This window comes from Odocoileus virginianus, chromosome 7, assembly GCF_023699985.2.
Source record: "Odocoileus virginianus isolate 20LAN1187 ecotype Illinois chromosome 7, Ovbor_1.2, whole genome shotgun sequence".
NCBI lineage: Eukaryota > Metazoa > Chordata > Mammalia > Artiodactyla > Cervidae > Odocoileus > Odocoileus virginianus.
In genome coordinates, this window is record NC_069680.1 from 33,834,383 (window position 1) to 33,854,359 (window position 19,977).

At 45.5% G+C, this 19,977-nt stretch overlaps 2 protein-coding genes and 1 long non-coding RNA gene across 7 annotated transcripts in view; 1 reads left to right on the forward strand and 2 right to left on the reverse strand.

Annotated features, from left to right (window-relative positions):
• Positions 1 to 290: 290 nt before the first annotated feature.
• Positions 291 to 5,040, reverse strand: ZNF22 (zinc finger protein 22). Its single transcript, XM_020898926.2, has 2 exons — positions 4,947 to 5,040; positions 291 to 2,571 (listed from the first exon to the last, which is right to left on the reverse strand). Exon 2 carries the CDS (start codon positions 2,480 to 2,482, stop codon positions 1,805 to 1,807), a length of 678 nt encoding a protein of 225 aa, XP_020754585.1. The 5' UTR covers positions 2,483 to 2,571; positions 4,947 to 5,040; the 3' UTR covers positions 291 to 1,804.
• A 212-nt stretch (positions 5,041 to 5,252) lies between these two features.
• On the forward strand, positions 5,253 to 10,586 carry LOC139036014 (uncharacterized). Its single transcript, XR_011488693.1, has 2 exons — positions 5,253 to 5,768; positions 5,884 to 10,586. It is a non-coding gene; the product is annotated as an uncharacterized lncRNA (long non-coding RNA).
• Positions 10,587 to 12,425: 1,839 nt separating this feature from the next.
• The window catches only part of RASSF4 (Ras association domain family member 4), a 34,313-nt gene continuing 26,761 nt past the window's right edge, over positions 12,426 to 19,977 (reverse strand). For 2 of the 5 annotated variants that reach the window (XM_070470547.1, XM_070470546.1), the window contains exons 7-11: positions 17,217 to 17,318; positions 16,870 to 16,921; positions 16,154 to 16,275; positions 15,222 to 15,319; positions 12,426 to 13,965 (exon numbers count right to left, since the gene is read on the reverse strand). In XM_070470547.1, coding sequence (XP_070326648.1) covers positions 13,905 to 13,965; positions 15,222 to 15,319; positions 16,154 to 16,275; positions 16,870 to 16,921; positions 17,217 to 17,318 — 435 coding nt within the window. In that variant the 3' untranslated portion in view covers positions 12,426 to 13,904. Of the gene's footprint in view, positions 13,966 to 14,106; positions 14,464 to 15,221; positions 15,320 to 15,853; positions 15,980 to 16,153; positions 16,276 to 16,869; positions 16,922 to 17,216; positions 17,319 to 19,977 lie in introns of those variants that run through there. The other 3 variants (XM_070470548.1, XM_070470549.1, XM_070470550.1) reach the window with 3 other exon arrangements.

Here is a 19,977-nt window from a genome sequence, read left to right on the forward strand (position 1 = left end):
AGTGCCATCTTTCCAACAGAACTTGTTCACTTTGTTTCTGTGTCATATTTTGGCAACCCTTGCAACATTTCAAACTTTTTCATATTTGTTACATGGTAGGTGATGTTTCATGTTACTGCTATGATTCACTGAAAGCTCAGATGATGGTTAGCATTTTCAACAATAAAGTATTTTTAATTACACTATTACATTGTTTTTTAGACATAATGCTACTGCAGTTAATAGACTACAATATAGTGTAAACACAACTTCACTATACACTGGGAAACCAAAAAATTCATGTGACTCACTTTATTGTGATATTTGCTTTATTGTGGTACTCTAAGGCATGCCTGTACTCACACAACACTGTGAATATCCTATTGGATCAAACTGCTGTTGACAAAGCCATCTTCCATGACTTGGAACTCAAATACAAGGCCATGAGGGAGGCAACGTTCAAGTTTGAGGCAATCAAAGACAGGCAAGGCAAGTGATTCTTCCAAGGCTGTGATTTTAGATGCTGCCTATATCATCAAAGCAAGTTCCCAGGAGAAAAATAAACAGAAGGTAGTAATATGCAAAATACCCTTTAAAAAAAATTTTTTATGGGTAACTGTCATTAATATAGCAGGATCAGATATGATTATGAAAGGTACAAAAAAAAAAAAATCAGAAGAATGTTAGCATTTAATAGAAATTAAAACCTGAGCTGAAGGCTAATCAAAATGTTTGATACTTGGCACTGTTCTCATGAAAGATAAGAAACTTGTTTGGTCTTATAAATAAGACAGGTAACTCGGAAAAAGTTAAACTTAGATTTCAAAAAAGCTACAATGCAGTAACACTTGACTTTTTAAAAACTTCACTATGCTACTGGCAAACATTTAAGATAACCAGGGTTATATGAAGCTCTTGAAGGGGGAGGCAGGGAAGCATATAAATTATAGATTTTTAATTTGCAAGTTGAGATTATTTTGAAGAAATAATTTTGGTTTATTTATTCATTTAGCTCTAAAAGGCTGGCTCAGCTTGTCAGAGCACAAGAGAGAGCTGAAAGAAGTCAAAGACATGGGTATGTGCTAACATAAAGCCATTCCAACTTCTAAAAACAAGTGACACACTGTAATACCATCACAAAGGACAGCATTAGCAGGAATAGGACACCTGTGATCTAATTCACTTCTCTCTTTGGCTTCCAGAGTATCACTTACTAAGAATTTGATGAAAAATAGGGAAATTCTACTCCTTTAATTAGTAACTATCATTAAACAGGAGAAACAAACAAAAAAGCTAACACAAAGTGATGTGCTTCACTGACTAAAAATCTGTGAACATGAATTCATTTTAGTATGTTGAATCTTGAGACAAACTTACAAAACAATGGTTAATATACTACAAAACTTTAAAAACATAAAATCTCATCTACAGCAGAACTCCAAAACTGATGGAATTAATTTCTCCCTTTTAATTATTCCTTCTGAGGAAAGTCCTGAAACTGAGCAGTCACTGGAATTTCTACACTTTTACACATCATCAAAACATGATTTTTTTTTGTCAAAATGATGCAGGAAGCAATTTCGAATGAGATCAAGGAGCTTATGTTCTCTAGAAACACATTTTCTGTTTTTTGTACTGCAGGTTACATAAAAAATAAGGAAGGTTGGACTCATAACTTCTCTGAGCCCAATGTCATTAAACTCCCAATGTCCTCATGCTAGGAAAGGATATGGTATTTAAGTACACTACTAAATTTAAAAAATATCTCCAGTTCCAAAAGAAGCACTTTTTATTTTTTAAAAAAGGGCTGATGCAGTGCCCTTACTTAGCGGAGACCAGCCACTGACTTTCTTCCTTTACCAGCTTTCCAAGATGATACCAAGTGAGTTTTTGCCCTAATATTTTTGCCTCGGGTTTTACGGGGCTTCTCTTCTTTGTGTACCTTCATGTGCTGCCTAAGGTGAGAGCTCTGGCTGAAGCATTTGCCACATTCACTGCACTGGTAGGGTTTCTCCCCAGTGTGGGTTCTCTGATGCTGAATGAGGTGGGAACTCTGGCTGAAGCATCGGCCACATTCATCACACTGATAGGGTTTTTCTCCAGTATGAATTCTCTGGTGCTGAATGAGATTTGAGCTCTGTTTAAACCTCTCTCCACACTCATCGCATTTATAGGGCTTTTCCCCGGTGTGGATGCGGCGATGCTGAATGAGATTAGAACTCTGAAAGAAACTTTTCCCACAATCCGCACATTTATGGGATTTCTTTCCAGTATGGATCTTCTGGTGTTGAAAAAGAGTTGAACTCTGACTGAAGCTCTTTTCACATTCAACACATTTATAAGGCTTCTCATCCAAGCTTCTTCTCAGTCTACTCAAGCTTGAGTCAAATCGGACAGTCATCCCCCATCTCTGCCGCTGCCGGCCTGTTTTGCGCTGGTTCTCATAGACTTTTCCTTGGCTTGAGCTCCGAGATATACCTCCTTTAGGTTTTCCTAACCGCATGGTGAAGAGTCAAATGTATTCTTAAGAGAGTCTATGTTCTTCTTCTGAACGAGTGTTCCACTTCCTAGAGATACACAGCTCAGAATTTTCTGTATAAAAGAAAAAAATAAAAAACAAATTATAGATGATTTGTTATTCAACTTTAACACCTCTTCAGCCCATCAAAATTGATCTATTTTAAAATTACGAATGTATTCAATATATATATGAAAACAAATATAATTTAGGGAAAAATATGTGCAAAATAATTCTAATAATTTCAGTGAAAGTTGCTCAGTCCTGTCCGACTCTTTGCGATCTCATGGACTATACAGTCCACGGAATTCTCCAGGCCAGAATACTGGAGTGGATAGCTGTTCCCTTCTCCAGGGGAATCTTCCCAACTCAGGGATTGAACCCAGGTCTCCCATATTGCAGGCAGATTCTTTAAAAGCTGAGACACAAGGGAAGCCCAATAATTTCAGAGTCTAAACTTAATAAATACAACCAAATTTACCTCTGGAGTGCTTGTCTGTTGGGACAGGACAAAAAAAAGTGATAATATATAATACAAATTTTTGTTGGGCAATAACAAATAAGTATGTCATTCTGAAAGATTAAAAAGTAGAGACAACATAATATTTAATGGGAATAAAAAATAGCTCCGAAAGACAATCAAATTTGGGTGACAGATTATCATTATGTTTTAATATTTGCTCCCATATTAAGCTGACAGTCATTTATGGGTGGCTAATTAGGGTGTCCAAATTAGATAGAAATGACAAATCATACTAATTTATTAAATATTTGTTTATCCTTATTTGCTTAGCCATTCTACTTTCACAGCTGTGGAAGACAATTTAGTTCTAACTTTGTAACATAAACTGTTTTGAATGTAAGAACTATTCGATAAGGAGTGGAAAGTTTCTGTAATCTATTCAATAATACTGGGTGAGGAAAATGTCAACAAAGAAATGTCTCCTTATTATTTCTTCTACATTCCAATGATCCAAGAAAGGACACTTGTTTGAAAGCTTGATACAAGGCGATTTTTTTCTGGGAGGCAAAAATTTCCAACGAACTTTATTTGATAGTGTAATGTAACAGAATAAAAGGTGGTAGGTAAAATGCAAGAAGAAGAGAAGAAAGTAAGTTTACATGCAAAAATAGGGAGGAACTTTAAAAATACCTAAATGCTGCAAGAATTCAAAATTTCAAATAAAGTAATTAATTTAATTACTTACAAGGTTATTTAAAATTATGGCCACAAACAAGCACAAACTCCAAATAGGTGAGAAATGTGGGAGAGCCTAAGACTGCAATGGTAATACCATTATTGGAACTAACTTCCACCTCCTGTGTCAGCAAGTAGACTTTAAAATGGGAATAATCACCTTGGTCTTTGCATACAAGCTTACCAAGCAAATAACTGAAAACAAAAATTATTTCATGGTTACTGCTTTTCCTTCATTATATTGTATAACTGAGACTCTAGACCTGATAGTGCTGAGATTTTAACTGTGTATTTAACAGTTACATCTGCTGTAATTAAGGTAAGTGCCAGAGAGAGAAAACTGTGTACAAGACAAAATTAGAGAGCACTGCTCATTTCTTAACTTGGTAAATATTTGTGGAACATCTATTTCAAGGAGACATCTGTTAGGTACATGATGTTGGTGTTCAAAAATAGCTATAATGGTAATTATGTTAAAAAAAAACATTTATTTTTCAATACTATAGAAGGCAGTTCTAGTAGGAAATTCTAATTCAGCTAGAACACTACAGACGAGGAAATCATACAGGTAGCCTGCGTCACCGTGCTATTTCATTCTCAGAGCAGGTTTATGGGATTATCTTCATTCTATTTCCATTTCTAAGGAAAGGGTTGGCATACTTTGGCCAGGTTCCCAGCCCCTAGCAGCCTGACCCCAGAGCCTGTACTCGCAGTGGCAGAACTGACTGCAACCCCAACTTGCAATGTCAAGTCCAGCGCTCCGACTGGTGCTGTGCCAAACTCCACGGCAGTCGCGGGCATTACGGTAAACTTGAGTGAATGGAGCGAATAAGCTGAATGTGCTTGCTTTCTCGCCAATAAAAATTGGGATGACAATAAGCCACAAGATTATCAGGGTGTTAGAAATTTACATGAGTCAAGGTCTGTAAATTGCTCAGAACAGCCCTGCGCTACCCAAGCGTTTATTCAATCTGTTTAATCCGGACACGCGCCTGATGGATGGCGAAAGGAATGCGGCTCAGAAACCCAGGCCAGTCCTCTGGCCTCAATTCGCCCGGACTCCGGTTAAGGCCTCCGCCCTGCCGAGGCCTCCGACTGCCGGGCCCACCCCACCCTCTTCACCCCCGGCCGGCGGGGAGCCCTTGGGGCCTCCCGGTAGCGGAGGCCCGAAGCCGCGCCCCCCACGCCGTTCCCGGGTCGGCGCCGCCCAACCGCGGCCAGCTCGCGCCCCTGCGGGCTCGGCCCACTCACCGCCGCCGCCCTCGCTCGCTTGCCCCGAGCCCTTCGCGCTGCCGGAAGTGCAGGCCGCGCGGTTAGTCTGCGCCACGCGGTCGCTCTAGGATCCTGGCGGAGTGACCCTCTATGGTCGCGAGCCCACCGGAAAAAACCGCTCTTCGTTTCTTCCTGTGCTTTTGTTTTCATCTCCTATCCCTCGAAAGGCGCCGTGTGGCCTCCCAGGAGCACAAGATCTGTGGTTATCTCCCTCTGTGATGAAGGAGCCACCAACAGGCCGGGAACTGCAGCCGGTGTTTCAGGGCTTTTGAACTCAATACCAGCCCATTCGACCCCGAGACTTTGTTGTACAAATATTGATTACTGATTTTATAGAGGTGCTTCTGAAGAGCCCAAACTATTCCTGATACTTTTGAGTCACCTTATTTAATTATACCAAAAAGCCCCTACAAAATGGGAATGATCATAACTCTCTTTTTTTTTTTTCTTAAATGTTTTTATTGGAGTATAGTTGCTTTTTGGGAGGTTTTCCTGATGGCTCAGCGGGTAAAGAATCCGCCTGCAAAGCAGGAGACATAAGAGATGTGGGTTCAGCCCCTGGGTCGGGAAGACGCCCCTGGATGAGAAAATGGCAACCCACTTCAGTGTTCTTGCCTGGAGAATCCCGTGGACAGAGGAGCCTGGCAGACTACAGTCCATGGGGTAACAGAATTGGACAGGACTGCGAGACTAAGCGCACACACGTAGTTGCCTTACAGTGTTGTGTTAATTGATTGAACTCATTTTACAGTTAAGGAAACCAAGGCTTAGAGTAGCAGTTTGCTCAAGTTCAGACAGTGTGTAAGTAGATGGCCACATATTGGAATGTGTCTTTTTGACTCCCAAGTCTGGTGATTTTCAACACACCACCTGTTTTTCTTTAGTAATGATCTCTCCTTGTTTTCATCTCTTGCAGCCAATCGCCTTCTTGTGCTGGGTCACCTGATCCCTCTTCTCCCTGGGCCCTCCTTTGCCTACAGAACGCCTCCAATCTAATGGCTTCAGATACTATCTGTATCTGCTGAAGACTCTTGAACTGCTAACTCCAGTCTGAAGTTGGGATGCGAGTATTACTGAGCTCTAGACTTGTATATACAGTTACTCAGTGCCCATTTGCATGTGTGGTATACCCCCAGATGAACTTACTATATTCACCGAACATGTTACTTCAGCAGTCTTCATCCTGACAGTTGATGGCAACTCCAACTTTCCAGTTGCTCAGGTCAAAAATCTTGATGTCACTGTGGTCTCTTTTTTTCACCCCAAACCCAATTCCAAGCCATCTATAATTCTGTTGGCTCAATCTTCAAAATATATCCAGAATTGAACCACTTTCAACACCTCCACTGCTATTAATGCCATCAGGCTGCTATTACTTCCTATCTGGATTATTGCATTAGCTTCCTCTCTGGTCGTCCTACATCTACTCACAGCCCCAGAGTGGTCCTCTGAAAAACCCAACTCAGATCATGTCATTCGTTTTGTTGAAAATCCTCCAAAGGCTTCCTAAATTCTCAAAAGACTTTGCTCTTATTAGAGCAAAAGCCCCCCATGTTTCTAGAACAAGAGCTCATGACTTCACAGGGGCACCAAAGCTTTTATAATCTATTTCCTGTTCTTTGTCATATCTGTGGTGCTCAGAACAGTGCTCAGAAGGTAGCAGGCACTCAGAAAATATTTGTTGAATAAATGAATTTATAAGATGTCTCATTGTTCACAAAGTGCTTTTACATCTGTTCTCTGGTCATTCATCTTTACTATAGTCTCACGAAGCAGGGATCCTAGTATCTGTCTTAAAGAGCAATAAAATAAGGCTGAGAGGGAAACTTGCCTGGAATACATAGTGGGTTAATGGAAGAAGGTTCTGATCTCAAGATGGAGCCTTCTGCTCTGCAGATGGAAAAGCGTGAAACTGACTAAGTCCTGGACAGGGACTGTCAACTCAGTAACCTAGATGATAGCCAGACTGTTAAGATTAAATAAGATAATGGAAGGCACTTAGCACAATGCCTACCACATAGGAAATATGAGGCATGGTTTGTTGTTGTTCAGTTGCTAAGTTGTGTCCGACTCTTTGTGACCCCATGGGCTGGAGCATGCCAGGCACTGTTATTTTACTATTAAATTATTATTACAAGTGGTTGATTCTGGTGGTTGGATGGGGGTAGGGGTATGGGACAGTGGCCAAAGATAGTTTAGGTAAAGTTACAAGAACAAAAGTGACCTGCTGGAACTGTTTGCTTTATGTGCATTAAAATAGTAAACATTTATTTAAAAAATTTTACTAGTAAGAGAAGCGTTACTCACTCAGTTGTGTCTGACTCTTCTGCAACTCCATGGACTGTATCCTGCCAGGCTCCTCTGTCCATGGAATTTTCCAGGCAAGAATACTGGAGTGAGTTGCCATGTCCTTCTCCAGGGATCTTCTCAACCCAGGGATCGAACCCAGGCCTCCTGCACTGCAGATTCTTTACCATTTGAGCTACCTGGGAAGCCCAGTTAAAACTACACAGCCCACGTAAAGGTGGATTATCCCTTTTGCCTGTACCTAAAAACAGTTGGGCCAGCTACAGAAGGCCCAGAGATGTGTAGATGAGAGGAGTAGAGAACTGGATGAAGGAAGATGAATCTTAAAAAGGAGAGAACAGCAGTCAGGAAATAAAGGGCTGTGGGTAGCCAAGAGTGAACAGAGTAGGAGGTAAGGATGGAGAGAGGCAAGAGATAGAAAAGGATACGGGGTGGAGAGGAGGGGAAGGAGTAAAGAAGAAAAGGAAGAAGAGAGGGAGAGAAAGTAGGCAGGGTTTTATGCTCTCAATTTATGTCAGTATGATAATAGCCAACACCTATTGAGTGCTTACTAGGTTCCAGGTACTGTTGGAAGCACTGGCAGTTCCTCATTCAGTATTCCCATGGTGTGATGGTTCCTGAGCATTTGCTCCACCCTTCTTGAGTTTTACATCCCTGCTTAAAGCTGTGTGACTTTCATTGTCTCCTAGTGAATGACTGCCCATTCCACTGATATTAACTTTATATGAGTAGCATTGGCCAGCTGCATGTGTGTGCATGCAATGTGTAGCCCATTCCAGAAGAAGCTTTGGGTCACTCTGTTTCTGCCACCATTCTTTTTTCCCTCTGCTTCAAGAATAATATGTCCCAAGTAGTGGCTGCTCCAGGATGAGAGGACATGTGGAGTGGACCCACTTGTAGCCACCTGCAGTCACATGTAAAAGGCCAGAGGAATAAACTCTCTTGTAACCACTCTTAAGAGATAAGAATTGTTATAATCCTGTAACAATGAGAAAATGGAGGCATGTCGCTTGCCTAAGGTTACATGTTCATAAGTGGCAGACAGTTTGGCCTCAGAGCCTATGCTCTTCGCCTCTACCTAGCAGTATCTGTCAAATAGAATTCCAGGTTACTTTTAAACAGAGTAAATGCTTGAAATTGGTCACACTGGATATTTACAGATCCAGTGTAAATATTTACAGATCTAGGGGATCTTCCCAACCCAGGGATTAAACCCAGGTCTAATGCACTGCAGGCAGATTCCTTACCAGCTAAGCCACAAGGAAGGCCTGGATATTTACAAAGCAGAAAGGAAAAAGAGGGGGAAGTGAGAGGGAGGACTGTACAGCCAGGGCCACAGAGATAGGCTGTGTTCTCCTAACAGAACATCTTTCTGAGAAAATTGGGTCAAGACAGGCCAGCTCTCTCAGTGGTTAGGGCTTCTCTGGGAAACTGCTCACAGCAGGGGCCAGAGTGTCCTTGGGTCCAGTTGTATCTGAAGGGCTCATTCTAGGAAGAAGAGGCTTCTGGGCTGAGAACAGGTTTTTTTTTTTTTTTTTTTTTAGTATAATTGCTATAGAGTGTTGTGTTACAGACTGAGAACTGTCTTGGCAAGACAGCTTCTTTTTACTCTAGTTTTGTTCCTTGCACCCCCAACTCCCTTGCAGACAGAGACACACACCAGAAAGCACTGCCTTGACAGGGAGCGCTGCTGCCTGGGGTCTGCACTGGCAACAATGCAAAGGAGGCTGGTCACACGTGTGGCCCAGGGACCAAGTGCAGTAACAGGGGCCGTCTGTCTCCCATAAAGGGCCCCCGAACAATGGTTCTGCCCTCCAAGCCTGAGACTTTGCTTTCTGTTTCCTTTGGGAAAGGAAACTCTGGGAATTCCCATTCCTGAGTTTGCAGAAAACATCTCTGTTAAAAGCCCAGCCAGGAGGGAGCAGAGTCCAAGGGCGGATCAGCAGCTGGCTTTCTCCCAGATAATCACAGCTCCTGGGACCTGAAGACAGCATGTGCACTTGCTGTTTTTACATTTGGAAAGGCTTGAGTCTGGACTGCCTTTCCTGGGAGGCAGGGGCAGGGCACCTGACAAAAATATCCCACTGCTGCCTTGCAGCTGTGGGCACCTGGATCCTGCCCACATGGGCACATTGTGTATTGCTAGCTTCTCCACAATCACCCGATCTGACAGGGTAAGCCTTGTGCTTTATTTCCCTAGGACTAACGGGCCAGGTGTGTCCTTGGTGAACCAATGGCTTTATTTTAACAGTGGGAAGGTCTTTAATCCATCTTCTGGTAAACATTCTCAGCTGGTAGCAAATGGTTATCACCACAGGAAAAACAAGCTTTTTTTTTTTAAATTCCTTCTGCTCATTTGCTCTGGGCAAATTACCCTGTTTTTCCTGAGTTCAGATCTTTTGCAATCATGTTGATTTTATCTTGTGTTTATTATTTTCCCTGGTTCCTGAGGTCTGACCTGGGAAGACCGTCCTGATCTAGGAGAGGACGCTCATCACCGCAATCTTCACTTTACCTTTGGATACATTTTTCTACCTGAGATACTAGTGGGTGAAGCAAGGTATGACAAACTCTCTAAAAGCTCTATGGAGAGAGGTACATGGAACTCCCACATAAACCAGCAAGAAACCGCAGAGCCTAGGAGAAAGTCTGAAATTGTGGGGTCCTAGTGAGCTGGATTAGCATCTTTTCAAATTGCCTCTGAAAAGCAAGTATTGTTGATAGAAAACTGTAATCCTCAAATGGTTGTAGAAGTGTACAGGCATACTTCGTTTTATTGTTCTTTGCAAACATTGCGTTTTTTAAAAATTGAAGGTTTGTGGCAACCTTGCATTGAATAAGTCTATTGGTGCCATTTTTCCAATAGCCTTTGCTCACTTCACATCTCTGTGTCACATTTTGGTAATTCTCACTACAGACAAAAAAATGTCGCATGTTGCCAGCCATTTCTGTAAACAAGAAATGTTGCCTGCTATCAAGCCATCAGTCACTGCAGCTGCTCCAAGGGTGTACCCCAAGGGGAATTCAGAATAGAGAAAAACAGGATACTGGCCCTCCATAATTAAGATGCATATCTAAGGAGTAATTTTAATGACCCAGACTCTTGTATCTTCGTACACAAAAGGCAGTAAAATCATTAACTTGAGATGTCTGTTTTTTTGTGATTAGCATTAATCTTTTGATGTTTGACTACATGTTTTTTTGTTCTGTTTTTAAGCGAAAACTCCATATCTTGTTTCCTCCCTTACCTCTTTGGAACAGTTCTTCAGAGCTGTCTAACAGGCTCTCCCATGGGCGTTGGTCCTCAGTAAGTTCCTCAAATAAAACATAACTCAGGAGGGGGGTTCCAGAGAGAGGGGACATATGTAAACAAATGCCAATTCATGTTGATGTATGGCAAAAATCATCACAATATTGTGATTATTCTCTAATTTAAAAAAACTCGCAAATTTTAGGCTGTTTTTTTTTTTTTTTTAGTTGATATCACAATTTTCAAGCCTGTGGCTCAGATGGTAAAGCATCTGTCTACAATGTGGGAGACCCAGGTTCGATCCCTGGGTTGGGAAGATCCCCTGGAGAAGGAAATAGCAACCCACTCCAGTACTCTTGCCTGGAAAATTCCATGGATGGAGGAGTGTTGTAGGCTACAGTCCATGGGATCGCAAAGAGTCGGACACAACTGGGCGACTTCACTTGTCACTTGTCATTATTATTTTTATTACAGTGATCTATGATCAATAATCTTTGATGTCATTGTTGCAAAAGATTATGACTTGCCAAAGGCTCAGAGAATGGTTAGCATTTTTTAGCAATAAAGTATTTTTAAATTAAGGTATGTGCATTGTTTTTTAGACAATGCTATTGTATACTTCATAGATAATAGTAGGGCTTAAACATAACTTTGCTATACAATGGGAAACCAATTTGTGTGACTCACTTTATTGTCATATGTACTTTATTGCAGTGCTCTGGAACCAAATATGCAGTATCTGAGGTTTGTCTGTACCTTTTCCCCTTGTTAGAGATTTCTTAGCTATGTTATTCAGAAGTTAGTTTTGATAACTTTTCTATTTCACAAGTGACCCTTATCAAGACAGGCCTTAAATGAAGTAATATTGTAACAACTGGAAAGAAAAGAAAAGAAAACCAACCAACCAACCCCCAAAAACAAAACTGGGGAATGTTTACAGAGGGTTTCCTTCATCTGATGGCTCTTCATGTGTCAGGCCCTGTCTGGTCCAAGGTTAGCTGGCGTCTTCAGGCTGGAAGGCTGACACATGCTGTCTTAGGCAAATTGGGCTCAGCCTTGGGCCTCCTTTCAGGGAGCCTCACCATCTCTCTGCTCTGCAGATCCCCTGACCCTCCAGGGTGTGTGGCCTGTTCTCCCAATTAGGAGACCTCTGAATGCAGGGTGCAGCATGACTGTCTTTGTCCCTTCGGAGCTGAGCTCAGGTCTGGCACAAGGCAGTAGTCCCTCGATTACTGCTGAACGATGGTCAGCAGTTGTCCTTGACCTGAACTTATAAATATGGTCTGGGAAGCTGGTGGTGGTTTTATTCATCATGTCTGACTCTTGTGACCCATGGACTGTAGCCCGCCGGGCTTCTCTGTCCATGGGATTTTCTAGGCAAGAATACCGGAGTGGGTTGCCATTTCCTTCTCCAGGGGATCTTCCCAACCCAAGGACTGAACCCAGGTCTCCTGCACTGCAGGCAGATTCTTTATTGTCTGAGCCACCAGGGAAGCCCTCTGGGTAGCTATTTCACTATTTCACTGGGGAGCCCTTTTTGACTAGTTCTTTACCGTCTCCTAGACCTGTTGCATCCCCCTGAGCCCTGGAAGATTCCCGGGGTGCTCCTGAAGCTAGAACTCTGCAATTCAGGGTGACTCTGACGCTTACTGTCCAGGCTGCCCACAGACCTCCTCCTCTGCACCCAACAGCTGTCGCTGTCCTCAGGCCCCACACCAATCCCAAGGATGTGCATGGAAAGGAAGGAGTCATGTCAGCATCAAGAGTGGTGGGCTGTGGTTCAGCGTTAGCTCCTCTACCAAACTTGGCCACATGTACTGTAGGACAAAAGTTTCAGAGGTCAGAGCAGAGGGTCAGGGTAGACACACACAAGTGAAGAAAAAAAGCTTGGGCCTAACTCCTTTGGTTCCATGTAGCTACACCTTTATTGAGTACCTAGGAAACTCTGCTAACAAAGGAGAGGGGAAACTGCGGCACACCTCCCCTGGGTATCTCTGCACTTGCCTCTGTGATCATGGTGCCAGGTTGGGACAATCCTGGTGTGGGGTTCACCCTGAACAGTGGACTCAAATGGCGAAGCTGCTCCCAAGCTCTGTTCTTTATGGGTGCTGGTGAGGAGCTGCTGAATGCGGCAGAGTTGGAATCTCACTCATATTGACTTTCTAGTTTTGGGAAACTTTATAGTTTTTCCCTTTAAATCCATAATCCATGGGCCCCATGGGGAGAATCTGGTCTTGTTTGCTGTTTTGGACAGACACCTCACATGACTGCTATAAACTGTTGTGTAATTTTTGCAAAGGCCTTCTTGTTCATTCTAGAATTTTTCCATCAGTTGGCAGGCCCAAATTGTTCTGGATTTGACCCCAAGGGATTCAAAGCCCTTTCTCCTCAAACAGTTTTTCCCAGTGGCGGCCCTTTGATGGGAGTATTGATGCACACCCAGAGAGGGCAGGAGGCATACAAATGTCCGAGGAGAGCGGTGATGGGCAAAGCGTGGTCTTCCCAAGCTGTTGCCGGCAGTCCCTCGATATCTCCTGGCCTCTCACCCACCCTGGAAGCATCCTTTCAGTGTCCTATGGGTCACCTCCTCATTGTGATACAATCGACATGTTTCTTGCAGCGAGCTCCTTATAAGAATCCCTGCAGGTGTTCAGGTGAAGTTCAGAGTGAGTGCCGCTGAGAGAAGATGGGCCACTGATGCTCTTATTCTTCGTCTGACCTCTGCCAGCAGGGCACTGAGCTATGCGAGGCTCATGGAGTGACATCAGAGGCTTGAGGACATCAGAGTCTTTACCTGGCACCCCGTCACGGTAAAGTGACAGCTGGGGGCACTGTACGTCCCATGCCCGCTGGCAGTTCTTGCTTTTCCCAGCAGAGTTTCTGAGTGGCGGCATGAGGTGAGGGTGGATAGGGTCTAGTGGTTCACGTGTTTGATGAGGATAATGGCTTGTGGTTCTGCAGTAGCTCTGGGCCAGGCACTGGAAAAGCAGATGGAGTCCACGCTCTGGAAGCAAGACCGTGTTCTGCTCCCCTGAGTTGGAGAGGTGTGGCATGAACAGGACTGGCCATGCCATCTATTTCCTTAACTGGGCTCAGGTCACAGCTTCAGGGCTGTTCAAAGCCCAGGCCCGTCTCACATGCAGACCCCATCCAGCAAGTTCCTGGGTCCTCAGGCTTAGGACTGGGCCCCGAGAGTGCTCAGCTTGGAGCCAAGGGCCAGGGCCATGGGACTCATGCTACCTAGGCAGGTGGCCAGGCAGAAGCACAGATGCTGGATTCCTCGGCCGTGTGACCAATCTGGGTGACCAATCAGGGCCTGGCCGCCGGCACTCCGTGTGCACTGGCTGCTGGGGGCTTTGGAAGAGGCAGGCACTGGTGGGCTACTTGGCCTCCACCAGCTGCTCCAGGCGCTGTAGCATTGTCAGACGCAGGGCTTGGAACCTGGAGGGAGACACAGGCGAGAGGACACACTGGTACCAGAGGGGACAGGGAGCGAGGAGCGCAGCAAGGGAGCCCAGAGATGCTGGGCCTGGAGACCCATGGCTCCTGACCGGCTGATTAGCGGCCACCATCTCTCCTCTGCCAAGGAGAAGGAAGAGTCAGGATCCGCATCCTGCGAGGCCACTGGCTTCGAGGAGCAGTCACACAGAGTTGCAGACTCTGTCAAGCTTCACAGGAGAATGCTCTTTCTATTCCAAAGATTCTCCAGTATGGACAGGAGTGTGCTGGATTAGATAGGATGGCAACGGGGGGTCAGGAAGCCTGTGTTCGAGCCCTGACTCTCCAGTCACGTGGTGTGGACTCCTTCCTCATCTTGGGCTGCTCTTCCCTCTCAGCACACCGAGCAGACCCAGGCCAGGCGACCCCCAGGTCTTTTCTCGCTGCTATGCCACAGTTCCTGCTGATGAGGTCTCCGCTGCCTGCCTGAGTGGGGCCTGACTGTACACATAGAAGCCTTTTTAAGAACCATTCAGCCAGAAGCCAGGATTTACACAGTCCCCCGACCGCAGATTGTCACAGTGAGCGGCCTCCCTCCTTCCCATCCTAAGAGGGACTCTGGGACTGAGTTTCCCTTGCAGAGGGAGAGACAGACCATTGGGGTTTGTGACCTGACCTCACACAGCCAGGTCCTGCCGGAGCTTCCCCCTAGAAGCCAGCAGCTGACACCCACTCACCTGCCCATTGAACTGGTCCACTGCACTTGCAACCATCAGGGGTACAGGCAATCCCAATAACTACTGCTTTGGGGCAGGCTCAGCACTCCCGCTAGTGTGAACGGGCACTTCTCAGGCCAGGCTGAATGTGCACGGGCAGGCCCCCTCGGCGGCACCTCTAGGGCAGCCTCTCCAGTAGAACGCTCAGCCCTGGGCCAGGGCCTGCCCGCGCTGTTGCCCGACTCTCCTGCCCAGTTTTCAGCAGCTTGTGTCTGTCCCGTGACAGTCAGGCTGCCAAGGCTCGATGGGCGGCCTGGGCTGCAGGCCCCCATTTTGGAAGGCTGTCACCCCAGTCTGGTATCACTGTGGAGCAAGCGGCCAGAGGGAGGTCCTGGGGAACTAGGGTTAGCAGGCATCCCTGAACTGCGTGAGGACATCTGGCACAACTGGAGGGAGAGCTCTCCCAGCCCTGGGCCTGATGCTCTGACTGCAGGCTTGCCCTGATGTTCCAGACCCACCACTGGCTATTTAAGTGCTGCTTACTTCATGGTCAGTTTGATTATTTCTCTTTCCTCCTCTTCTTTTAATTTTTCAACAAAACTGTCCAGCACCGGCATTTCAAACTTAATGTACTGAGCGACCTAGAAAATCCAAGAACATTTTAATGTGCTTTAAATTAGAGGCCAAAAGTGTTTTCTTTTCCTTGTGGCCAATTCAGCGGGATCTTGTCTCCAAGGAAGAGGCTGCCTGTCTTCTTCCCACCCCCCGACACAGCTCTGTGTATACCAGGATGGGAGGATGGAGCCCATTCCGACCCCAAAGGCAACTGTGATCCCTGGGAGGAAAGATTAAACTGAATTTTAGGAAGACCATTCAGTAGTGAGTGGAGTCACTCTGGGTATTCTCTGGGGTTGGGGTGGAGATGGTGGGAATGCCATTGTTTCTAACAATGGAATGAAACTCACTAGTCTGCAAATGGCCCCAGGGACACAGGGTCACAGGCCTTCTTCTTGGGGTCCACACCCTATAGGCCTATTCTGTGTAGCAGAGTTTGGAAATGTGCTCGTCGCCCATTCAGGACTCAAGATGTCCTGAGAAACTTGGTCCGTTCCATAAAGTGCAGTTAGACCCTAGGTAAGGAGCTTTTGCTGTTTTTTTTTTTTTTTAACGTAAATAACAACAAACACACTCCAGTGAAGGAAAAGATTCTATCTGTCTGGAAAGAATGGAAAAGGCCAGGCCATGGTTTTCTAAGACCCAACTTCTTATTTCCCTGAGCCAGCTGATGGATCTGGTGGTGGCTGATAGGAACAAGACGGGGTGAAACCATCAAGATGGGATGGACCTTTGTGATGGCCATGGGGGGCCCTGGAAGCAATGCCCAAGGGGGCTCTGCCCAAGGTCACAGGAGTCCGCCATGCTGTCCCCCAGCCCCTCCCTCAGGAGAGGCCTCGAGATGCCTCAACCCCACTCACATCGTGGGGGACCTCCTCGCCCAAGTCAGCTTCCATCAGGAATATCCTGGCGATCTTCTCACAGGGCCCATGTAGGATTCTGGAAATCAGTGGGTACTCACAGTCTTTTAATTTTGTCCGCTCTGAAAAAGAACGTGGTAGACAAAATTCACGGGGCGGTAGGACCGTGTCTCTTTGTTCCAGGATGGGAATGGGATGGAAGACAGATGTCCAGAGGCCCCAGCAATGCTGCCAGATGTTATGGGATGGACACTGCCTTGATGATGTGGATTGTGTCCTTCAGCGAAGGCCCCGCTCAGAGAGGAACAGTGGCTGGAGGAGCAGGGCATGGGAAGCGGACTTGGGGAGGCCAGGCCACGCAGCGCTGGACAGAGGGCTGTGTGGTACAAATTCTGCAACAGCAGTTCTCAGTGGGGGCGGGGCTTCTCATCCATCCTGAAAACCCAGAAGCAAAGTCCTCCCTACCCCTCACTGAACTTACTGGAGAGATCGGCTCACCATGTGGTTCTGGTGGGATGAAAGGGATGTGTGCCTGGATATAAGCCTGGGAGGGTTACTCGTGGTGTGTGCACAGTGTGTCCCAAGGCCAGGGGGCACCTGCTCTGTGCCCGCTGCACAAGCCAGCTCAGCCCTCAGAGAAGGAGCTCAGTCGGTGAGCTTGCCAAATGGATGGGGACTTTAGTTTTTATGATCAGGAATCAAAGGCAGACACTTACCCCCAGACTCATGAACGATGTAGAGTGCAAACTCACTGGGGCCGTTTTCTACCTGCACAGATAGTGACAGGAAGTCAGACCATGGCTTTTCAAGACAGGAGAGAGAGAAAAGGACCCCTGGCAGTAACCACATCTCCAATGCCCCCCACACAAATCCCCAGGGACCCTCCTCTCCCCTCTCTCTGCTTAAATTCCCAGAGCATTTCTCCCGCCAGCTCAGCAGAGGAAACCTCGCTCAGCCTTCTACTAGGAGCCATGGCTTTTGCCATGGCTTTTTCTTGGGAGGGGTCCCAAGAAAACTGCAAACCACCAGCATCTGGGGCGAGGCTGCCCACAGCCAGACTTACTCGGAACTTGTTCAGCAGCAGAGTGAGCACCTGCAGGGTCGTCATGGTGCTGTTGACTCTCACGTTGGTCATGGACCCATAGGCAGGAGTGAACACGGAGGTCTGCACAGGAAGGGGGAGGCGGTTCAGGGTGAGGCCAGAGGGGACACAGGGCTGACAGCAGGCAGAGTGTGGGCATGCTGTCAGCCAGCTGGCACTGAGCAGCCTGGGACAGCAGGCAAACCTGGGCTCTGCAATCACCTGTGTCTGTCCATCCATACAGATCCACACACGAGCTGCGCCCAGATCCAGGCATGAGCAGGGAAGCTTTGACAGCTCACATCCTACAGAGGCCTCTAAGAAAGATGCCTGCAGATCTATAAGAGCCAGATTCTTTTTTCTAGGAACCAGGGCCATGGGAAGCTTGGTGTGCTGCAGTGCATGGGGTCGCAATTGTACATAACTGAGTGACTGAACAATAACAAGGGCCATGAGACTCATTCACCAGGGGTTGGGGAACGAGCCTCTCTACTCTGTCTAGAATCAAATCACCACGTGTCTGCTAATTCTAAGGCTAAAGGTTCTCAAATCTGTCCACTTTGCTCTATTCTCCCAGCTTGCCTGCAGTGAGGCCCTCTGTTTACACTGCATCAGCTTCCCAACTTTTCCCTTCCAGTCTCAGCCCTTTCAATCCATTTTCCACCCTATTGCCCAAAGGAACAACCTTTCAAACATTTTGCAACTCAAAGTGTGTTCTGGACCAGCTGTGTCAGTATACAGTCTCAGGCCCCCTGGTGCAGACTCCCGGATCAACATCCGCATTTGAGGAAAACATCCTGTGATGCTATTTGTAGGGTAACTTTGAGCAGTACTGTATCACAGCACGTGCTACAGCCTAGACAGTGACGTCTGCAGCTCCTCCCACATTGTGCACGTGTGACACATGGTTCCCTCCCAAGCATCCCATGCTCCAACCACACTGCTTCTGCACAGTTTTGGGGGCCTGTGATATTCTTGCATGTATCCCACCTTTGTTCATGAGACACTATACATGAAGTCAACCAGGGAATTTCCAGGGAATAAGCTTAAAGCTTATTAAGCCCTTAATGATCACTAATCAGGTAATAAACCTGCTAACTACTTTATATATACTTTGATTTAATCCTCACAACAGTCCTTAGGAGTACATGGAGCTTGGGGAAGTTAGTAGCTCATCAGAGTCACCCATCTAGAAAGGGCAGAGCTGCCCCAAGCCCCATCTTCACCAGCATGGCACAGGATCCTCCCTTCATATCTGACTTCCCTGTGGGCAAGCTCCTCCTTGTTTTCTTTTTTTTTTTAACCTTTGTGTCTTGTGATTTATACCATGCTTTCATATGTACTATAACTTTTAATCTACTCAATAACCTTCAAAATTAGTTTTGATATCTTAAGTACTGTAACTAGTTGGCTAAAATATAGTTTTATTGTAGCAAGTTTAACGACCATTGAGAAACAAAAAGAATAAATTTGAAATGATCTGTAATTCAACTATCAAGTGATAACTGTTGTTAAAACTTTAATGTTCCATTCTTATCTTTATACCTATAAAGACATATGTTTTTATAAAAATGGAATCATGTTGCACATAATCTGCTAACATAATATAAATGTATCATGAATATGTTTTTGTGTCATTAAGTGTATTCCTCTTAAACCATGATCTTAATCCTTTTGTAATTGGACCTCTTGAAGAATCTAATGAAAGCTATGTTCCTAAGTCCCAGAAAAAGCAGCTATACAAATATCCAAGTAATATGTATCAGTTAACAAAAGGAGGAGGGTTTAGGATTCCTCCTTGCTTTCTGAAACCAAATTCCAGTTTACACATTCCTCCTGCATGGTCCTAGCCCTGCTTTTCCCAGGATGTTCTGGGGCTCAGGGTACATGAGGGCTCTGTTCAGTGTCCCCAGCTGATCTCCAAGTACTAGAGCCAGCCTCAAACCCAAACCTGCTTTCTCCACAGTTGAGATGTAGAATGACTCTGGGTGATACAGAAAGTCCAACTAGACTTTCAGTTTCTAAGAAATATGAAACAGAGGAGTCAGGCTATCTCTAGGAGAAGAAAGGTCATGTCAACAAGACACAGTGTTTCTTCAGCCTGAACTCTTTTCTCAAGAGAGACGACCAGCTCCAAGTAGGAACAGAAGTCCTGTGGCTCTTTTCCTGTCTCTAACCACAGTGGTTTCTCCCTCATAGAACACACTTGAGTCCGACAGGCAAAGAACTGAAAACAGGTACCAAGTTTACCCACTCTGGAAATCAAGCCAACAGTACTGTGAGTAAGAACTCTTTTAGAAAATAATTAAGTGGAGCAATAGTGTACAGTTCTAAGAAATAAAACCTGGAATAACAACTCCAGGAAGTTAATTCTAGGAATTTATTATTATTTTTTAATTGTTGCCTGTGACTCAAGTACTTTGTTACCTGATTTCCAAGGACACTGATTCTGAATGGATGTGGAGTGAGGAGAAAAAGAGGGAGCCCCTTGCTCCTCCAGGAGATGTGAATCAGCTGTCCAACATGCCTAAGACACTAGTTCATGTCCCGGAAGGTACCCAGTTTGCCTGGAAGAATGGATCCACGTTTCGCAGGTAAATCTCTGACTTGGGGTAAAGCACCCTGACTGGTGTGTCGAGTGTAGGACTGGCTGGCTAAGAAGCCCTTCTTGGCAGGATGGCACCACGGGACGTGAAAGACTGTGATGAAAGCCCTGACTGTTCACTTCAGTTCATTTCAAAGG

What these genes read in the sequence shown, in the direction of transcription:
- ZNF22 (XM_020898926.2), bottom strand. Translation starts at nt 2,482, where the DNA reads ATGCGGTTAGGAAAACCTAAAGGAGGTATATCTCGGAGCTCAAGCCAA.